Here is a 21,623-nt window from a genome sequence, read left to right on the forward strand (position 1 = left end):
TCTCATTGTCTGAAATTCTTTTGGCTTATATTTTGGGGGGGTGAATAAATGAACGCCTCAAGACTGCTAGCTATATAAATGCAAATAGTATTGTACTGCTTTGTGGTACTGCTCCATTCGAATGAAATCCAGAGCTTTTATCCTTTTATCATCGCCACTAGAATCAGAAATGTCTGCTCATATCGTTTTCGGCACATAAAGAGCTCTGCTGGCTTGAATTAAACGAACTTGTTCATGCCACAGCCACCAGCCCATCTACCTAATTATATCAAAGGCAGACTATTCATTTGCTCCATTATTAGGTTGAGTGTGTGTGTATGTGTGTGTGTGTGTGTGTGTGTGTGTGTGTGTGTGTGTGTGTGTGTGTGTGTGTGTGTGTGTGTGTGTGTGTGTGTGTGTGTGTGTGTGTGTGTGTGTGTGTTCATGTGTGTGTGTTGTCTCTGTGAGAGAGAATGGCTGTTGCAGTGGCACTCGAAGATGAGCCAGCAGTGCTGGTGATTGCCAACCTGATGACTTTCATCAGCTACTCTGATAAATGGTGGAGCAGCCCAGAGACTGGTGGAGCATCCCGGAGCCTGGTGGAGCATCCCAGAGACTGGTGGAGCAGTCCAGAGACTGGAGGAGTAGCCCAGAGACTGGAGGAGTAACCCAGAGATTGGAGGAGTAACACAGAGACTGGCGGAGTAACCCAGAGACTGGAGGAGTAACCCAGAGACTGGAGGAGTAACCCAGAGACTGGAGGAGTAACACAGAGACTGGATGAGTAACCCAGAGATTGGAGGAGTAACACAGAGACTGGTGGAGTAACCCAGAGACTGGAGGAGTAACCCAGAGACTGGAGGAGTAGCCTAGAGACTGGATGAGTAACCCAGAGACTGGAGGAGTAACCCAGAGACTGGAGGAGTAGCCCAGAGACTGGAGGAGTAACCCAGAGACTGGAGGAGTAACCCAGAGACTGGAGGAGCATCCCAGAGACTGGAGGAGTAGCCCAGAGACTGGAGGAGTAACACAGAGACTGTAGGAGTAACACAGAGACTGGAGGGATAACCCAGAGACTGGAGGAGTAGCCCAGAGACTGGAGGAGTAACCCAGAGACTGGAGGAGTAACACAGAGACTGGAGGAGTAACACAGAGACTGTAGGAGTAACACAGAGACTGGAGGGATAACCCAGAGACTGGAGGAGTAGCCCAGAGACTGGAGGAGTAACCCAGAGACTGGAGGAGTAACACAGAGACTGGAGGAGTAACACAGAGACTGGAGGAGTAGCCCAGAGACTGGAGGAGCATCCCAGAGACTGGAGGAGCATCCCAGAGACTGGAGGAGTAGCCCAGAGACTGGAGGAGTAACATAGAGACTGGAGGAGTAACCCAGAGACTGGAGGAGTAACCCAGATACTGGAGGAGTAACCCAGAGACTGGAGGAGTAACCCAGAGACTGGAGGAGTAACCCAGAGACTGGAGGAGTAGCCCAGAGACTGGAGGAGTAACCCAGAGACTGGAGGAGTACCCCAGAGACTGGAGGAGTAACCCAGAGACTGGAGGAGCATCCCAGAGACTGGAGGAGCAGCCCAGAGACTGGAGGAGTAACCCAGAGACTGGAGGAGTAACACAGAGACTGGAGGAGTAACACAGAGACTGGAGGAGTAACCCAGAGACTGGAGGAGTAACCCAGAGACTGGAGGAGTAACCCAGAGACTGGAAGAGTAGCCCAGAGACTGGAGGAGTAACCCAGAGACTGGAGGAGTAACCCAGAGACTGGAGGAGTAACACAGAGAATGGAGGAGTAACACAGAGACTAGTGGAGCAGCCCAGAGACTGGCGGAGTAACACAGAGAATGGCAGCTAGATAAATGGTGGAGCAGAACAGAGACTAGAGGAGTAACCCAGAGACTGGTGGAGCAACCCAGACACTGGAGGAGCAGCTCAGAGACCAGTGGAGCAGCCCAGAAACTGACAGATAGATAATTGGTGGAGCAGCCCAGAGACTGGCAGCTACATGAAAATACCCAGCATTACATTTCATATGTTGGGAAACACTCCAAAGGGGATTTTGGGGTGAGGAGAGCGCTTGTTGATCCAGAACATGAAATTAACTAAGGGAGCACTAACAATCTTTTCATTTTTTTTTCTCACTTGTTATTGTTTTATTTTTATACCCTACTATCTCAGTTTGTTTGATGTCATGTTTCTGAATATCAGGGTGAGAGGAGGGAATCATTAATGTGGTGAGGGTGAGAGGGGGGAATCATTCATGTGGTGAGGGTGAGAGGGTGAGAGGGTGTAATCAATCATGTGGTGAGGGTGAGAGGGTGAGAGGGGGGAATCATTCATGTGGTGAGGGTGAGAGGGGGGAATCATTAATGTGGTGAGGATGAGAGGGGGGAATCATTAATGTGGTGAGGGTGAGAGGGGGGAATCATTCATGTGGTGAGGGTGAGAGGGGGGAATCATTCATGTGGTGAGGGTGAGAGGGTGAGAGGGTGGAATCAATCATGTGGTGAGGGTGAGAGGGTGAGAGGGGGGAATCATTCATGTGGTGAGGGTGAGAGGGGGGAATCATTAATGTGGTGAGGATGAGAGGGGGGAATCATTAATGTGGTGAGGATGAGCGGGTGAGAGGGGGGAATCATTCATGTGGTGAGGGTGAGAGGGTGAGAGGGGGGAACCATTCATGTGGTGAGGGTGAGAGGCGGGAATCATTAATGTGGTGAGGATGAGCGGTTGAGAGAGGGGAATCATTAATGTGGTGAGGATGAGCGGGTGAGAGGGGGGAATCATTAATGTGGTGAGGGTGAGAGGGGGGAATCATTAATGTGGTGAGGGTGAGAGGGTGAGAGGGGGGAATCATTAATGTGGTGAGGGTGAGAGGGGGGAATCATTAATGTGGTGAGGATGAGCGGTTGAGAGGGGGGAATCATTAATGTGGAGTAGGGAACGCATATTTAACCTGCTCTCGCCGGCATTGACTGACATGTTTTTTTCCACTGGTGGCGTGGAGGCTGGTTTCAATTAGCTAAACACTGGATCAGTGGAGGCTCCTGAGGGGAGGACGGATCATAATAATGGCTGGAACGGAGCAAATGGAATGGAACCAAACACATGGAAACCATGGAAACCATGTGTTTGATGTATTTGATACCATTCCACCAATTCCGCTCCAGCCGTTACCACAAGCCCGTCCTCCCCAATTAAGGTGCCACCAACCTCCTGTGCTATGCCATACATGCACTGATACTGTACTTTGTGACTGTGAGAGTCTCCTGTACTGCCTCCTGTACTCTGGAGTAGAGGGAGGTTGGGTGGTTGGGGTAGAATGGCTTCCCCTCGAGAGTGAATGGGCCATCAACGGGAGGATAGGGGAAAATGGCTTCTCCTCGGGGTTGACCCGGCCATCAACGGGAGGATAGGGGAAAATGGCTTCTCCTCGGGGTTGACCCGGCCATCAACGGGAGGATAGGGGAAAATGGCTTCTCCTCGGGGTTGACCCGGCCATCAATGGGAGGATAGGGGAAAATGGCTTCTCCTCGGGGTTGACCCGGCCATCAATGGGAGGATAGGGGAAAATGCTATTAGCTCAGACCAGGATACTTTGGCCTGAGAAACTGTATACATTTTGAAAGAGCTTTTTATTTTAGGCTTATACAGGTTAATTAAAAATAAAATAAAAGTACCAGCCTACTGTGACTATATAAACATTAACTTGGGAAGTTTGACTCTGTGTTTGAGTTTGTACGCTGCTTTAAAAGTGACTGAAGCTTGGGTTTACATTCCCCAAGGGAAATACCCTCAAATGCCGAGTGCACCAATTAACTGCTACGGATCCTGGCTCAGGCCACAGCCCTTGCTAGCAAGGCCCTGTAATAATTTCAACCCCCTCAGCGACTTACATATTCTCTAGCCATGCGCATCCATAATAACTATCAATATTACTTAGCGCCCTCTTGAGACCCGGAGGGCGCATGTTTTAATAATCGTGGCACGATATTAAACCACGCTTCAGCTGTCTTATTAAGGTTGCAGCTCACCATGTAGCCTACATATTAACCAGCCTTTGACAAGGTTACTACTGATACTAATTCCAGTCACCTTGCAATCAAGTAATCAGATCGGTATGGAGACGTGGAGAGGTTCAGAGACCCTCTTGGTCTTGGTAGTTGCTTTTAGCAGTGGGGTTCCAGCATTGGGAAATACGATTCATCAAGACACGTCAAAAAGATACATTATACAGAAAAAATATATAAAACGCAACATGCAACAATTTCAACGATTTTACTGAGGTACAGTTCATAGAATGAAACCAATCAATTTAAATAAATAAATTAGGCCCTAAACTATGGATTTCACTTCTGGGCAAGGACGCAGCCATGGGTGGGCCTGGGAGGGCGTAGGCCCACCTACTGGGGAGCCAGGTCCAGCGAATAAGAATTAGTTTTTACCCACAAAAGGGCTTTATTATTACAGACAGAAATTATCCTCAGCACCTGCACTCCACCTACTCAGACAATCCTGCAGATGAAGAAGCCGGATGAGGAGGTCCTGGGCTGGCGTGGTTACACATGGTCTGCGTTTGTGAGGCCGGTTGGATGCACGGCCAAATTCTCTAAAACAATGTTGGAGGAGGCTTATGGTAGAGAAATGTACATTCACATCTCTGGCAACAGCTCTGTTGGATGTTCCTGCAGTCAGCATGCCTATTGCACTCTCACTCAAAACTTGACACAAAAATATGCCAAACCTGTCAGGTGGATGGATTATCTTGGCAAATGAGAAATGCTCACTAACAGGGATGTAAACACATTTGTGCACAACGTTTGAGAAAAATAAGATTTTGAGGGTCTGGAAAATTTCTGGGATCTTTTATTTCAGCTCATGAAAAATGGGACCAACACTTTACATGTACATCACTGTGGCCAAGCTTCCTAACATCCAGGACCTCTATACCAGGCGGTGTCAGAGGAAGGCCCTAAAAATTGTAAAATACTCCAGCCACCCTAACCATAGACTGTTCTCTCTTCTACCACACGGCAAGCAGTACCGGAGCGCCGAGTTTAGGTCCAAGAGGCTTCTAAACAGCTTCTACTCCCAAGCCATAAGACTCCTGAACATCGAGTCAAATGGCTACCCAGACTATTCACATTGCCCCCCCCCCTCTCTACACTGCTGCTAACCTGTCATCTATGCGTAGTCACTTTAATTAATTAACTCTACCTACATGTAGATACTACCTCAACTAACCGGTGGGCACATTGACTCTCCCCCCTGTATATAGCCTCCACATTGACTCTGTACCGGTACCCCCTGTATATAGCCTCCACATTGACTCTGTACCGGTACCCCCTGTATATAGCCTCCACATTGACTCTGTACCGGTACCCCCCTGTATATAGCCTCCACATTGACTCTGTACCGGTACCCCCTGTACATAGCCTCCACATTAACTCTGTACCGGTACCCCCCTGTATATAGCCTCCACATTGACTCTGTACAGGTACCCCACTGTATATAGCCTCCACATTGACTATGTACCGGCTCCCCCCTGTATATAACCTCCACATTGACTCTGTACCGGTACCCCCTGTATATAGCCTCCACATTGACTCTGTACCGGTACCCCCCTGTATATTGCCTCCACATTGACTCTGTACCGGTACCCCCCTGTATATAACTTCCAAATTGACTCTGTACCAGTACCCACTGTATATAGCCTCCACATTGACTCTGTACCGTAACACCCTGTATATAACCTCCACATTGACTCTGTACCGGCTCCCCCTGTATATAGCCTCCACATTGACTCTGTACCGGTACCCCCTGTATATAGCCTCCACATTGACTCTGTACCGGCTCCCCCCTGTATATAGTCTCCATATTGATTCTGTACCGGCTCCCCCCTGTATATAGTCTCCATATTGACTCTGTACCGGCTCCCTCCTGTATATAGCCTCCACATTGACTCTGTACTGGTACCCCCTGTATATAACCTCCACATTGACTCTGTACCGTAATATCCTGTATATAGTCTCCGTATTGACTCTGTACCGTAATACCCTGTATATAGCCTCCACATTGACTCTGTACCGTAATACTCTGTATATAGCCTCCACATTGACTCTGTACCGTAATACCCTGTATATAGCCTCCATATTGACTCTGTACCGTAATACCCTGTATATAGCCTCCACATTGACTCTGTACCGTAATACCCTGTATATAGTCTCCATATTGACTCTGTACCGGCTCCCCCCTGTTTATAGCCTCCATATTGACTCTGTACCGTAATACCCTGTATATAGCCTCCACATTGACTCTGTACCGTAATACCCTGTATATAGCCTCCACATTGACTCTGTACCGTAATACCCTGTATATAGCCTCCACACCCCCCTGTACAGTGCCTTGCGAAAGTATTCGGCCCCCTTGAACTTTGCGACCTTTTGCCACATTTCAGGCTTCAAACATAAAGATATAAAACTGTATTTTTTTGTGAAGAATCAACAACAAGTGGGACACAATCATGAAGTGGAACGACATTTATTGGATATTTCAAACTTTTTTAACAAATCAAAAACTGAAAAATTGGGCGTGCAAAATTATTCAGCCCCCTTAAGTTAATACTTTGTAGCGCCACCTTTTGCTGCGATTACAGCTGTAAGTCGCTTGGGGTATGTCTCTATCAGTTTTGCACATCGAGAGACTGAAATGTTTTCCCATTCCTCCTTGCAAAACAGCTCGAGCTCAGTGAGGTTGGATGGAGAGCATTTGTGAACAGCTGTTTTCAGTTCTTTCCACAGATTCTCGATTGGATTCAGGTCTGGACTTTGACTTGGCCATTCTAACACCTGGATATGTTTATTTTTGAACCATTCCATTGTAGATTTTGCTTTATGTTTTGGATCATTGTCTTGTTTGAAGACAAATCTCCGTCCCAGTCTCAGGTCTTTTGCAGACTCCATCAGGTTTTCTTCCAGAATGGTCCTGTATTTTGCTCCATCCATCTACCCATCAATTTTAACCATCTTCCCTGTCCCTGCTGAAGAAAAGCAGGCCCAAACCATGATGCTGCCACCACCATGTTTGACAGTGGGGATGGTGTGTTCAGCTGTGTTGCTTTTACGCCAAACATAACGTTTTGCATTGTTGCCAAAAAGTTCAATTTTGGTTTCATCTGACCAGAGCACCTTCTTCCACATGTTTGGTGTGTCTCCCAGGTGGCTTGTGGCAAAATTTAAACAACACTTTTTATGGATATCTTTAAGAAATGGCTTTTGTCTTGCCACTCTTCCATAAATGCCAGATTTGTGCAATATATGACTGATTGTTGTCCTATGGACAGAGTCTCCCACCTCAGCTGTAGATCTCTGCAGTTCATCCAGAGTGATCATGGGCCTCTTGGCTGCATCTCTGATCAGTCTTCTCCTTGTATGAGCTGAAAGTTTAGAGGGACGGCCAGGTCTTGGTAGATTTGCAGTGGTCTGATACTCCTTCCATTTCAATATTATCGCTTGCACAGTGCTCCTTGGGATGTTTAAAGCTTGGGAAATCTTTTTGTATCCAAATCCGGCTTTAAACTTCTTCACAACAGTATCTCGGACCTGCCTGGTGTGTTCCTTGTTCTTCATGATGCTCTCTGCGCTTTTAACGGACCTCTGAGACTATCTCAGTGCAGGTGCATTTATACGGAGACTTGATTACACACAGGTGGATTGTATTTATCTTCATTAGTCATTTAGGTCAACATTGGATCATTCAGAGATCCTTATTGAACTTCTGGAGAGAGTTTGCTGCACTGAAAGTAAAGGGGCTGAATAATTTTGCACGCCCAATTTTTCAGTTTTTGATTTGTTAAAAAAGTTTGAAATATCCAATAAATGTCGTTCCACTTCATGATTGTGTCCCACTTGTTGTTGATTCTTCACAAAAAAATACAGTTTTATATCTTTATGTTTGAAGCCTGAAATGTGGCAAAAGGTCGCCAAGTTCAAGGGGGCCGAATACTTTCGCAAGGCACTGTACATATTGTTATTTTTTACTGCTCCTCTCTAACTACTTTTATCTCTTATTATTATCTGTATTTTTTTAAACTGCACTGTCAGTTAGGTGCTTGTATGTAAGAATTTCACCTGTTGTATTTGGCGCATGTGACTAACACAATTCGATTTGATTTAAAAAAAATGGTTCCCCAAATGGAATGCGACATGAGATTGGTTAAAATGTTGTTGATGTCATCAGGCAGGCCAAAACTCCATCCCACCAAAAACAGGCAGACATTTCAGCAGGTCTTTTCAAACAGCTCTAACACTAAAAGGGCATTAACATAATGTTAACACTATTGTAAAAGGAATAGTTTCACCATATTAAAATGAGAGTTCAGTTCACGCCACAGGGTTGACCTGAGGGACAAACGTAAATGAATCACTAATCACATGAAATAAATAAAATGTCAAAATGCTGAATTCTGGCACTTAAGCAAGTATTTTTTCATTTAAAAAAAAATAAGTTTATTTAAATCTCCATGTGGTCTATATTAAAGGGCACTTCATTTAATATAGCAGGCTTTTGAAATTCAATATTGGGGCACAATTTCTCCTTAAAATATCAAGGGGATGCAAAAGACACTCTTTTTGTGGAATGACCCAAAGACAAAAATATCTACAAAAGACCCGTGAGTCGTTTGTTGTGAGGTACACTCCACTTGGTCCTTGTCTTCAGACAATTGAGTCGAATGAATGGAATATGCAAGTGCATATGATCTGTGGGAACTCGACTGACAGGTTAGAGTGACTGGCTGTGAGACTCTTTTGAGCTTGTTTTGTCTCACTTGCTTTACTTCTGACGGGCTCAGACAATTATTTTTCAATCCCATCGAGACCAATGTCTCTTTTATAAAGTATCCTTTATTCACAAAATGCTAATGGCATAAGTAATATGGAATTAAAGACACAATTATAACAATCAAAGGCATGAGAAATGAAATAAAAAATATTATGAAATGTAATTTCCTCTGTGAACATGTCATTTACGAAAGGCACCAGTGTGTGTCCAATTGTAGAGTATTCCCGAAATTTGTTCCATGTATATTGCGCTTAAAAACTAAATGCCATTTTACCTCAATTAATTTCAAGAATACTACTGTGGCATGTGTCAATCACAACGACTGCTCATGTCTGTCCATTTTCAATGATCCCCCTCGAGTCTCAATGTGGAGGCCCTCGTGTATTTTGTGGGCTGAATGCCACCAAGAATCAACCCCCCACCCCCCCACTGTGCTATGTGATGACTCTGACTAAGCCTAGAATGAGCTTCTGACAGTGGGCCAGAGCAGCACTCTGTAGGACCACTGTATCTAGGTTGTTACTGTGGTAACACTGCTCTTACAGCCCACGGGTGCATTATGATGTCGTCATTAAGACGTGTCGTGAGCATGTATGTCATAATCGTGTCATAATGACCTTGACTAAATGCCAGCCATTTTGGAGTCAGTTAAAGTTGACCCCGACTCTATGTCCACAATGCGACAATATCGAGCATGACTTGACCGCCTGAAAAAAACGCCAAACCCAACGCAGACGATTGGCTCCCGTTCCTGATGATGCATCTCTCAGGCAGTCATGGTCTTATATACCAGCAGTATTTGTATTTATTAAACATCATCATTAGTTCCTGCCAAGGCAGCAGCTACTCTTCCTGGGGTCGGGCAATATTAAGGCAGGTAAACTACATGACCAAAAATCTGTGGACAACTGCTCGTTGAACATCTCATTCCAGAATCATGGGCTTTAATATGGAGTTGGACCCCCCTTGCTGCTATAACAGCCTCTCCACTCTTCTGGGAACGCTTTCCACTAGAATGTTGGAACATTGCTGCTATAACAGCCTCTCCACTCGTCTGGGAAGGCTTTCCACTAGAATGTTGGAACATTGCTGCTATAACAGCCTCTCCACTCGTCTGGGAACGCTTTCCACTAGAATGTTGGAACATTGCTGCTATAACAGCCTCTCCACTCTTCTGGGAACGCTTTCCACTAGAATGTTGGAACATTGCTGCTATAACAGCCTCTCCACTCGTCTGGGAACGCTTTCCACTAGAATGTTGGAACATTGCTGCGGGGACTTGCTTCCATTCAGCCCGCAAGAGCGTTAGTGATGTCAGGAACTGATGTGGGGCGATCAGGCCTGGCTCGCAGTCGGCGTTCCAATTCATCCCAAAGGTGTTCTATGCGGTTGAGGTCAGGACTCTGTGCAGGCCAGTCAAGTTCTTCTACATCGGTCTCGACAAACCATTTCTGTATGGACCTCGCTTTGTGCACGGGGGGGGGGGGGGGGGGGCATTGTCATGCTGAAACAGAGAAGGGCCTTCCCCAAACTGTTTCCACTACTCTAGTACCACATACTGTATCTACAATACAAAATCCATGTGTCAGTGTGTGTAGAGTGCGTGTGATGTAGCATCTGTTTGTGTAAGTATGTGCCGCCTGTGCCTCTATGTGTATCTCTTCACAGTCCCCCGCTGTTCCATATGGTGTATTTTTATCTTTTTGTTTATTTCAACTGATTCTACTGCTTGCATCAGTTACCTGATGTGAAATAGAGTTCCATGTAGTAGTCATGGCTCTATGTAGTACTGTAACACCGCTCAGCACTTGAGTAGACTTTTAGAGCACTTCGATATAGGCTAAGTGCTATATGCCTCTGCTTGGGGGGAGGGGGGGGGGGACTTAGGGAAGACTCGCTGTCCGCTGAAACTTGAATGTGAAACCCGGGTGGATTGGGGTTGAAGGGGAAAGAAAGGAGGAGTGGTCAACAAAAGAACAATGTTGAGTTCTGGAACAGCCATCCGCTGACTCCAGAACACAAAGCACAGGGCACAGATGTGTCTGCTATATGCTCCGATTGCCGACAGACAAGCTATTTGGATGAAGACAGGCAGAGTAAACAAAACAGAAATGGCCCAATCCCAAACTGACCCCTAGCCTCTAGCCCCATCCTCCTATCCAAGGTCCCTCTTGAGTCCCCCTTTGCAGATCTAAAAGGACTGGATAGGTATAAGCAATGTGGCAGAAACTACACCTGACAACATACTGTAAACTACACCTGACAACGTGCTTTAAACTACACCTGACAACATGCTGTAAACTACACCTGACAACGTGCTTTAAACTAAACGTGACAACTTACTGTAAACTCACCTGACAACATGCTGTAAACTACACCTGACAACATGCTGTAAACTAAACGTGACAACTTACTGTAAACTCACCTGACAACATACTGTCAACTACACCTGACAACATACTGTAAACTACACCTGACAACATACTGTAAACTACACCTGACAACATACTGTAAACTACACCTGACAACATGCTGTAAACTACACCTGACAACATGCTGTAAACTACACCTGACAACATGCTGTAAACTACACCTGACAACATGCTGTAAACTACACCTGACAACATGCTGTAAACTACACCTGACAACATGCTGTAAACTACACCTGACAACATGCTGTAAACTACACCTGACAACATGCTGTAAACTACACCTGACTACATACTGTAAACTAAGCCTACAAATATATGCTGTGAGCTAAACCTACCAATATAGGTTGTAAACTAAACCTACCAATATATGTTGTAAACTACACCTAACAATATAGGTTGTAAACTAAACCTACCAATATATGTTGTAAACTACACCTAACAATATATGTTGTAAACTACACCTAACAATATAGGTTGTAAACTACACCTACCAATATAGGTTGTAAACTAAACCTACCAATATATGTTGTAAACTACACCTAACAATATATGTTGTAAACTACACCTAACAATATAGGTTGTAAACTAAACCTACCAATATATGTTGTAAACTAAACCTACCAATATATGTTGTAAACTACACCTAACAATATATGCTGTAAACTACACCTAACAATATATGTTGTAAACTACACCTAACAATATATGTTGTAAACTACACCTAACAATATAGGTTGTAAACTAAACCTACCAATATATGTTGTAAACTACACCTAACAATATAGGTTGTAAACTAAACCTACCAATATATGTTGTAAACTAAACCTACCAATATATGTTGTAAACTACACCTAACAATATATGCTGTAAACTACACCTACCAATATAGGTTGTAAACTAAACCTACCAATATATGTTGTAAACTACACCTAACAATATATACTGTATATGTATTATAAAACATTTAAATACATTTATGACAACTGCAGATTAACGCTACAGAGAATACTTGTGGTAAACATCTATCTCTATGCTCTACCTTAACCTTACATTGTGTTGTACATTTTGAATTGTAAACATCAGTAGGGTGGCAATCCTTTGTCCGTCCGTAAAAATAGTATAGTTCAACACATTGAAGTAGGTTTATATCCTGAGGCCTGACAATATGCCGACTGATATTAGGTTTGTATCCCGAGGCCTGACAATATGCCGACTGATATGAGGTTTGTATCCCGAGGCCTGACAATATGCCGACTGATATGAGGTTTGTATCCTGAGGCCTGACAATATGCCGACTGATATTAGGTTTGTATCCCGAGGCCTGACAATATGCCGACTGATATGAGGTTTGTATCCTGAGGCCTGACAATATGCCGACTGATATTAGGTTTGTATCCTGAGGCCTGACAATATGCCGACTGATATGAGGTTTGTATCCTGAGGCCTGACAATATGCCGACTGATATTAGGTTTGTATCCTGAGGCCTGACAATATGCCGACTGATATGAGGTTTGTATCCTGAGGCCTGACAATATGCCGACTGATATGAGGTTTGTATCCCGAGGCCTGACAATATGCCGACTGATATGAGGTTTGTATCCCGAGGCCTGACAATATGCCGACTGATATGAGGTTTGTATCCCGAGGCCTGACAACACTCTGACTGACATTAGGTTTGTATCCCGAGGCCTGACAATATGCCGACTGATATGAGGTTTGTATCCCGAGGCCTGACAATATGCCGACTGATATGAGGTTTGTATCCCGAGGCCTGACAACACTCTGACTGACATTAGGTTTGTATCCCGAGGCCTGACAATATGCCGACTGATATGAGGTTTGTATCCCGAGGCCTGACAATATGCCGACTGATATGAGGTTTGTATCCCGAGGCCTGACAACACTCTGACTGACATTAGGTTTGTATCCCGAGGCCTGACAATATGCCGACTGATATGAGGTTTGTATCCCGAGGCCTGACAACACTCTGACTGACATTAGGTTTGTATCCCGAGGCCTGACAATATGCCGACTGATATGAGGTTTGTATCCCGAGGCCTGACAACACTCTGACTGACATTAGGTTTGTATCCCGAGGCCTGACAATATGCCGACTGATATGAGGTTTGTATCCCGAGGCCTGACAACACTCTGACTGACATTAGGTTTGTATCCCGAGGCCTGACAATATGCCGACTGATATGAGGTTTGTATCCCGAGGCCTGACAATATGCTGACTGATATTAGGTTTGTATCCCGAGGCCTGACAACACTCTGACTGACATTAGGTTTGTATCCCGAGGCCTGACAATATGCCGACTGATATGAGGTTTGTATCCCGAGGCCTGACAATATGCTGACTGATATTAGGTTTGTATCCCGAGGCCTGACAACACTCTGACTGATATGAGGTTTGTATCCCGAGGCCTGACAACACTCTGACTGATATTAGGTTTGTATCCCGAGGCCTGACAACACGCTGACTGATATGAGGTTTGTATCCCGAGGCCTGACAATATGCTGACTGATATTAGGTTTGTATCCCGAGGCCTGACAACACTCTGACTGATATGAGGTTTGCATCCCGAGACCTGACAACACTCTGACTGATATGAGGTTTGTATCCCGAGGCCTGACAACACGCTGACTGATATGAGGTTTGTATCCCGAGACCTGACAACACGCTGACTGATATGAGGTTTGTATCCCGAGGCCTGACAACACTCTGACTGATATGAGGTTTGTATCCCGAGGCCTGACAATACGCTGACTGAAAGGATTTAAATAAGTGCAGGAGAGACTAAGGGGCTCAGAACTGCAGAAATGGTTACGTTCTTGGCTTCCTAGTGTTGTCCTCCCATGTTCATATTCAAGATTCATTCATGTGTAAGGCATCGCTCGTTAGATTCACCCCCGCCATGAGAGACACGCGTGTTCAAACAACCTCTCGGATTCACAAATGAAAGAGACATGTTCATCTGTATGCCCCGTGCCATCTACATATGAGAGCTGTGTGAATACTGAAAGCAATTGAATAGATAAAGAAAGGCTTTGATAGCAACAAACTCGTCAGCGCAGACTTGACTGGGTTGGCGAATCAAATACACTCTCAGTCGCGTTCTAGAGGACTCTGCTACAGTTGCTGTTCTGCGTCTCTTTCAGATCGTAAAATGAGAATAAGAGTGAGCCTTAACAAAATGTCACCGTTTAAAGTACCCGTCTTTATTTTCTATAGCCTATGGTAGAGTTGATTGAGAGATAAGAATACATGTGTAAATTCTTATACAGCCTGTGTCATTCCTGCTAAGTGGAAGGATCTTCTGTCTTCGTAGCTAATACAGACCTCCTTGTTGCTGTATGTAGCTTTACAAAGCCTTCTGATTTGCCAACTCAGTGCCATTCAACAATAGTCATTGAAGTATTATCTCTGGTATTATTTCATTTTGTTGTTATAAGTTTTTATCCAGTGCAACTTACAGTAGGGAGTGGAAACATTTTCAGACATTTTTTCCAACGTACTGGTCCCAAATTTATTTATATAAACATTCGTACATCAGCTGATATCTCAAAGTGCTGTACAGAAACCCAGCCTAAAACCCCAAAACAACAAGCAATGCAGGTGTAGAAGTCCATTCATTACTTCATGTTGGAGGTGCTCTATCAAAAAACAGAATTGTTGTCAGACCTTAAGCAGGAGACGTAAATGGACACCAAGGGGCCTGGTGCAGGAGGATGCAATGTTACAGAGCGTTCAGATAGAAAGCCATTTTGCAGATCGGGTATGGTCGTCTGTCATGTAGAATGGGGATACTGTCAGCTCTATGAGCAAACCTTCTGAAAGTTTCCCCTCACTAAATTAACCTCCCGAACTTGTTTTTACCCTGCTATTTAAAAAAAAAAACTCTTCTTGCAGACTTTTATCAAGATGTTTTCTACACGAGCAGATCATGGAGATGGGCAAAAGCCTGTGAACTCAAGACTCTCTGAAACACGTTTCTCTGTTGCTCATATATCCTTCCTGTGAATTCACGTCTCTAACAAATGCATAAAAACGTACAGAAATATTGGATAACACAAGTAGCATAAACTCCTTTTTTTATATTTACGTACTTTACCTAACCTGTACGTTTTCCATATTAGCACAGTCACACATCCACCTTTTTACTGTAGAAATACAGCCCAGAAACTCTTACCTTGCCCACGTAGAGTGGCTCGTCCCCCATGTACTCCTCCAGCACAAAGAACTGGTTCCACACCCAGCTGCGCCTCTGCCTGTGGTGTGTCCCCCCTTCGCCGCTCCTTTGGTACATCCCGACCTGATGCAGGGGCACTGAGTTCAAGGTCAGGCCAGAGCAGCCCTTCTCCCAAAGGGGTACGAGCACAGTCAACACGCTAATCACACTCCACATGGGGGGACAGTTCAGTCGCATCTTTTTTGATACAATTTGTTTGTTGAAATTTTACTGGAAAAGACTCAAGAAGAAGTGTTGTCCACCATCCACCGGCGTTGTCCACCATCCACCAGCCTTGTCCACCATTCACTGAATAAACTGGGGGGGGGGGGGTTCAACAGAAGAGACACTCCGGGTGGTGATTAACGAGCAAGTGTATCCTTCAGCAGACAGACGGATGGATTGTGATTGCTGGTTGTCAAGGTGTCAGAACACGTCTACTTCACACCTGCAGTTGATAATTGGAGCCTATCAGAAAGAATTAAAAAGATAGGGGAGGGGGAGAGGGAGAAAGAGAGGGGAGGGGGAGAGGTAGAAAGAGAGGGAGGGGGAGAGGGAGAAAGAGAGGGAGGGGAGGGAGAAAGAGAGGGGAGGAGAGGGGGAGATGGAGAGGGGAGGGGGAGAGGGAGAAAGAGAGGGGAGGGGGAGATTGAGAGGGAGAAAGAGAGGGGAGGGGGAGAGGGAGAAAGAGAGGGTAGGGGGAGAGGGTGAGGGAGAAAGAGAAAGAGAGGGGAGGGAGAGAGAGAGGGAGAAATAGAAGGGAGGGGGAGAGGGAGAAAGAGAGAGGGGAGGGGGAGAGGGAGAAAGAGAGGGGAGGGAGAGAGGGAGAAAGAGAGGGGAGGGAGAGAGAGCGGGAGAAAGAGAGGGGAGGGGGAGAGGGAGAAAGAGAGGGGAGGGGGAGAGGGAGAAAGAGAGGGGAGGGAGAGAGAGAGGGAAAATAGAAGGGAGGAGGAGAGGGAGAAAGAGAGGGGAGGGGAGAGGGAGAAAGAGAGGGGAGGGGGAGAGGGAGAGAGAAGGAGGGGAGGGAGGAAGAGAGGGAGAAATAGAAGGGAGGAGGAGAGGGAGAAAGAGAGGGGAGGGGGAGAGGGAAGCGAGAGGGGAGGGGGAGAGGGAGAAAGAGAGGGAAGGGAGAGGGAGAAAGAGAGGGGAGGGGGAGAGGGAGAAAGAGAGGGGAGGGGAGGGAGAAAGAGAGGGGAGGGGAGGGGGAGATGGAGAGGGAGAAAGAAGGGGGAGGGGGAGAGGGAGAAAGAGAGGGGAGGGGAGGGGGAGAGAGAGGGAAGAAGCAGGGGGAGAGGGAGAGAGAAGGGGAGGGGAGAGGGAGAAAGAGAGGGGAGGGGAGGGGGTGAAAGAGAAGAGGGAGAAGGAGGGAGAGGGAAGAAGAAAGGAGAGGGAGAGAGGGAGGAAAGAGAGGGCAGGGGGAGAGGGAGAAAGAGAGGGGAGGGGAGAGGGAGAAAGAGAGGGGAGGGGGTGGAGGGAGGGAAGGGAAGGGAGAAAGAGAGGGGAGGGGCAGGGAGAAAGAGAGGGGAGGGGAGAGGGAGAAAGAGAGGGGAGGGGCAGAGGGAGAAAGAGAGGGGAGGGGCAGAGGAGGGGAGGGGGAGAGGAAGAAGGGAGAGGGGAGAGGGAGAGGGAGGAAAGAGAAAGAGAGGGGAGGGAGAGAGAATAGTGAGAAATAGAAGGGAGGAGGAGAGGGAGAAGGAATGGGGATGGGGAGAGGGAGGAGGGAAGGGGGGAGGGGAAGAGAGAGAAGGGGAGGAGGGAGGATGGGAGGGAGGGAGGGAGGAGAGAGAGAGAGAGGGGAGGAGGAAGGAGGGATGGGGGAGAGGGAGAAAGAGAGGGGAGGGGGGAGGAGAGGGAGAAAGAGAGGGGAGGGGGAGAGGGAGGGAGAGGGAGAAAGAGAGGGGGGAGAGGGAGAGAGGGAAGGGGAGATGGAGAGGGAGAAAGAGAGGGAGGGGGAGGGAGAGAGAGAGGGAGAAATAGAAGGGAGGGGGAGAGGGAGAAAGAGAGGGGAGGGGAGAGGGAGAAAGAGTGGGGAGGGAGAGAGAGAGGGAGAAATAGAAGGGAGGAGGAGAGGGAGAAAGAGAGGGGAGGGAGAGAGGAGGGAGAGGGAGAGAGAGGGAGGGGGAGGAGATGGAGAGGGGAGAGGGAGAAAGAGAGGGGAGGGGAGGGGGAGAGGGAGAAAGAGAGGGGAGGGGAGGGGGAGAAAAGAGGGGAGGGGGAGAGGGAGAAAGAGAGGGGAGGGGGAGAGGAGAAAGAAAGGGGAGGGGAGAGGGAGAAAGAGAGGGGAGGAGAGGGGGAGAGGGGAGAAAGAGAGGGGAGGGGGAGAGGGAGAAAGAGAGGGGAGGGGGAGAGGGAGAAAGAGAGGGGAAGGGGAGAGGGAGAAAGAGAGGGGAGGGGGAGAGGGAGAAAGAGAGGGGAGGGGAGAGGGAGAAAGAGGGGAGGGGGGAGAGGGAGAAAGAGAGGGGAGGGAGAGAGGAGGGAGAAAGAGAGAGGAGGGGGAGAGGGAGAAAGAGAGGGAGGGGGAGAGGGAGAAAGAGAGGGGAGGGGGAGATGGAGAGGGGAGAGGGAGAAAGAGAGGGAGGGAGGGGGAGAGGGAGAAAGAGAGGGGAGGGGAGGGGAGGGGGGAGAAAGAGAGGGGAGGGGGAGAGGGAGAGAAAGAGAGGGAGGGGGAGAGGAGAAAGAAAGAGGGGAGAGGGAGAAAGAGAGGGGAGGAGAGGGGGAGAGGGAGAAAGAGAGGGGAGGGGGAGAGGGAGAAAGAGAGGGGAGGGGGAGAGGGAGAAAGAGAGGGAGGGAGGGAGAGGGAGAAAGAGAGGGGAGGGGAGAGGGAGAAAGAGGGGGAGGGGGAGAGAGAAGAAGAGAGGGGAGGAGGAGAGGGAGAAAGAGAGGGGGAGGGGAGAAGGAGAAAGAGAGGGGAGGGGAGAGGAGAGGGAGAAAGAGAGGGGAGGGGGAGAGAGGAAAGAGAGGGGGGGGGGGGAGGGAGAAAGAGAGGGGAGGGGGGAGGGAGAAAGAGAGGGGGAGGGGGAGAGGGAGAAAGAGAGGGGAGGGGGAGAGGTAGAAAGAGAGGGGAGGAGGAGTGGAGAAAGAAGGTGGGGTGGAGAAAGGGAATAAATGTATTCTCATGCCACGCTTGCGTATTATACAAGCATATAACACAAGTGGACACTTCCTTTTAGTGCTCAAAGGAACAAGGAAGCAGTCATATAATACAGAACTGTTCACTCCGCAGATTCCCTGGGAGCGATTTGTCTGCTCATATCAACGTGGAGAAAACCTTCTCTCATTGTCTCTGTGTGACTTACTGTAGCTCCTGGTAGAGCCCATGCCTTTTGAGTTGTGTGGAAATGACATCAGCAGTCTGTTCACCTTCCAGAAGCCTTTGTTTGCTCTTACTGTAAGAGATAAAAGAGCGCTATGCCTGTGGGCAGCTATATGACGAGAATACTCCAGCTGCACAGCATTACAATGGCGTTTGCTTGGCATTCAGTAGGCCTATACACCAGTGGAGGCTCCTCAGAGGAGGAAGGGGAGAACCCTCCTAAGCGAATTTCATAAAAATAACCATTTTAAAACATTTTAAAAGTTTTTGGGATAAAACTAGACTAACTAAATTCACGTCACCAAATAATTGCCTAAAACACACTGTTTTGCAATGGTCTACAGTAGCCTCAACAGCACTCTGTAGGGGTAGCACCATGGTGTAGCCGGAGGACAGATAGCTTCCGTCCTCCCCTTGGTACATTGACTTCAATACACAACATAGGAGGCGCATGGTTCTCACCCCGTTCCATAGACTTACACAGTAGATATGACAACCTCCGGTCGTCCTCCAACCTATCAGAGCTCTTGCAGCATGAACCGACATGCTGTCCACCCAATGAAAGGATCAAAGAATGAATCTAGAACTGAAAGCATAAGCTACAGCTAGCTAGCACTGCAGTGCATAACAGTTTTGAACAAATTAATTTATTCCAAAATGAAGGAGAAGCAAGAGAGAGATGGAGAGAGAGATTGTTCTTTTTTTTCCCAGTTTCAACTCCCATACGGACTCGGGAGAGGCGAAGATCGAGATTTAGTGTATTTAACTAAAGTTACTTTGAAAATAGTAGTTCCCTACATCAAAACTACTGTGTGATAAATTATCATATCTAAATCTGAAATGTCATAGACTACAAATTGAAAGACAGAAGTCAGATGTTCACAGAATGTGTAATGTAGCCTATCAAAACATGTCAAGTGAGAATTATTCAGGTCTGCTGCTGAAAAAGAAAGAAAATGGTTGCTAACTACAACTACTGAATCAACCAAGATTTGAAAATGTGTTTAACTAACACTAAGCTACTTCAAAAAAAATCTTGTTAAAATTACTAGTTGAACTACACGTATTTCACTACTGGGTCGTATTCACTAGGCAACTAGCCATGGAAGGCCTCGATCATCACTTTACCGTTCGAAAGACTGGGGAAGTTTTCCTTTCCGAGATGACGACACAAAGGGTTGAGTAGTAGATTAAATCACCCCACAAATGCCTCTCCAGAGGGGAAACATAATTTCTACTTAGGGACAATTGTCAAGTGAATGAGACATGATTTTGGAAGGCTGGCCACACAAGACAATGGTGCCAAAACAGAGAAGGGAACTTGTCCAATCATTTTAGTTGTCTTTGACTTTTTTTCTACAGTAATAAATACAATTATGGTGGGATTCAAACTCTGGTCTCCTGCATGTGAAGTCAACACCATACCCATTAGACCAAGAGGACCTCCTCAAGGCCTACATTTGGGCTTCCAGTGGGGTTTCTGAAGACTCACAGGAGGGAAGAGAACAAGAGAATTGCTGCAAGTTTGTCCCACAGGGAACTGCTTGTCCTTGCTCATTTGACAGAGAAGGAGATATGGATCATAAGCAATGTCTTTGGGGCAGAAAGAGACAGAAGAGAGAGAGAGAGAGAGAGGGGGAGAGAGAGATGGAGAAGGAGAGAGAGAGAGAGAGAGAGGGAGAGAGAGAGAGAGGGAGAGAGAGAGGGAGAGAGAGAGGGAGAGAGAGAGAGAGAGAGAGAGAGAGGGGGGAGAGAGAGATGGAGAAGGAGAGAGAGAGAGAGAGAGAGAGAGAGAGAGAGAGAGAGGGAGAGAGAGAGGGAGAGAGAGAGGGAGAGAGAGAGAGAGGGGCAGGCCATGGAACCATGTTGAATGGTTTTAGCACCCTTGGGTTCGTGGAGGGCATCAGGAGCATGTGTGTGTCCGTGTGTGTACCAGTGTATGTGTGTGTTGGGTGAAACAAATGTATTTTATCACCCTGAGCTCTACTAAAAGGCAATGGCATTAGAGTGTGTGTGTGTCATTAGAGCTTCAGCACGCTCCCTTTGAGGGAGACCTTGCAGATGCATTATACAACAACAACAACAACAACCAAAGTTAAAATAAACAGAATAAACGGTCATGTACGGCCTTCGGCTTCACAAGAACTCTCCCTCTTTTCTCCTCAGTAGAACTGATGACGCGAGCACATAAACGTTGGCAGAAAGTAACTATTGGGACAAATAAAGTGAAGATTTTCATTCCGAGTAAAACTCAACTCCACATCAGCGCTTGATTAAGGAGACTCGCTGGAGTTGAAATGGATATAACCTTTAGTTCAAGTGACGAAATATCTCATCTTAGAATCCTTCTATAGTGTTTCTAGGGGAAGAAAGTGAGCGAAAGACTTTCGGTAGGATAGTACACCCTCAGCAAAAAAAGGTGTTTTCTAGAACCTAAAAGGGTTATTCGGTTGTCCCCATAGGAGATCCATTTGAATAACCTTTTTTTGTTCCAGGTAAGAAACCTTTTGGTTCCAGGTAGAACCCTTTTGAGTTCCATGTAGAACCCTTTTGAGTTCCATGTAGAACCCTTTTGAGTTCCATGTAGAACCCTTTTGAGTTCCATGTAGAACCCTTGACACAGAAGGTTCTGCATGGAACGGCAAAAGAGTTCTACATGGAACCAAGAAACGGTTCCACCTGGAACCGAAAAGGGTTCTCCTATGGGGAGGCAAGCCAGTTGCCCATCCCTGGTTTAGAGTCTGGAACAAGATGGAGCAGGACTGTATGGTTGCCGTCATGCAAACTCCGACCCAACTTTGCTATTTTCTGAT

General features: G+C 46.7%; 1 protein-coding gene across 3 annotated transcripts in view; it reads right to left on the reverse strand.

The window, feature by feature from the left end:
- Positions 1 to 21,623, reverse strand: part of LOC110509116 (cadherin-7) — a 141,022-nt gene that overhangs the window by 106,572 nt on the left and 12,827 nt on the right. For all 3 annotated transcript variants that reach the window (XM_090225630.1, XM_036966569.2, XM_090225629.1), the window contains one exon: positions 15,459 to 15,965. In XM_090225630.1, coding sequence (XP_090081756.1) covers positions 15,459 to 15,695 — 237 coding nt within the window. In that variant the 5' untranslated portion in view covers positions 15,696 to 15,965. The remainder of the gene's footprint in view (positions 1 to 15,458; positions 15,966 to 21,623) is intronic.

The sequence above is a fragment of the Oncorhynchus mykiss genome, chromosome 28 (genome assembly GCF_057628025.1).
Source record: "Oncorhynchus mykiss isolate SJ-2025 chromosome 28, ASM5762802v1, whole genome shotgun sequence".
NCBI lineage: Eukaryota > Metazoa > Chordata > Actinopteri > Salmoniformes > Salmonidae > Oncorhynchus > Oncorhynchus mykiss.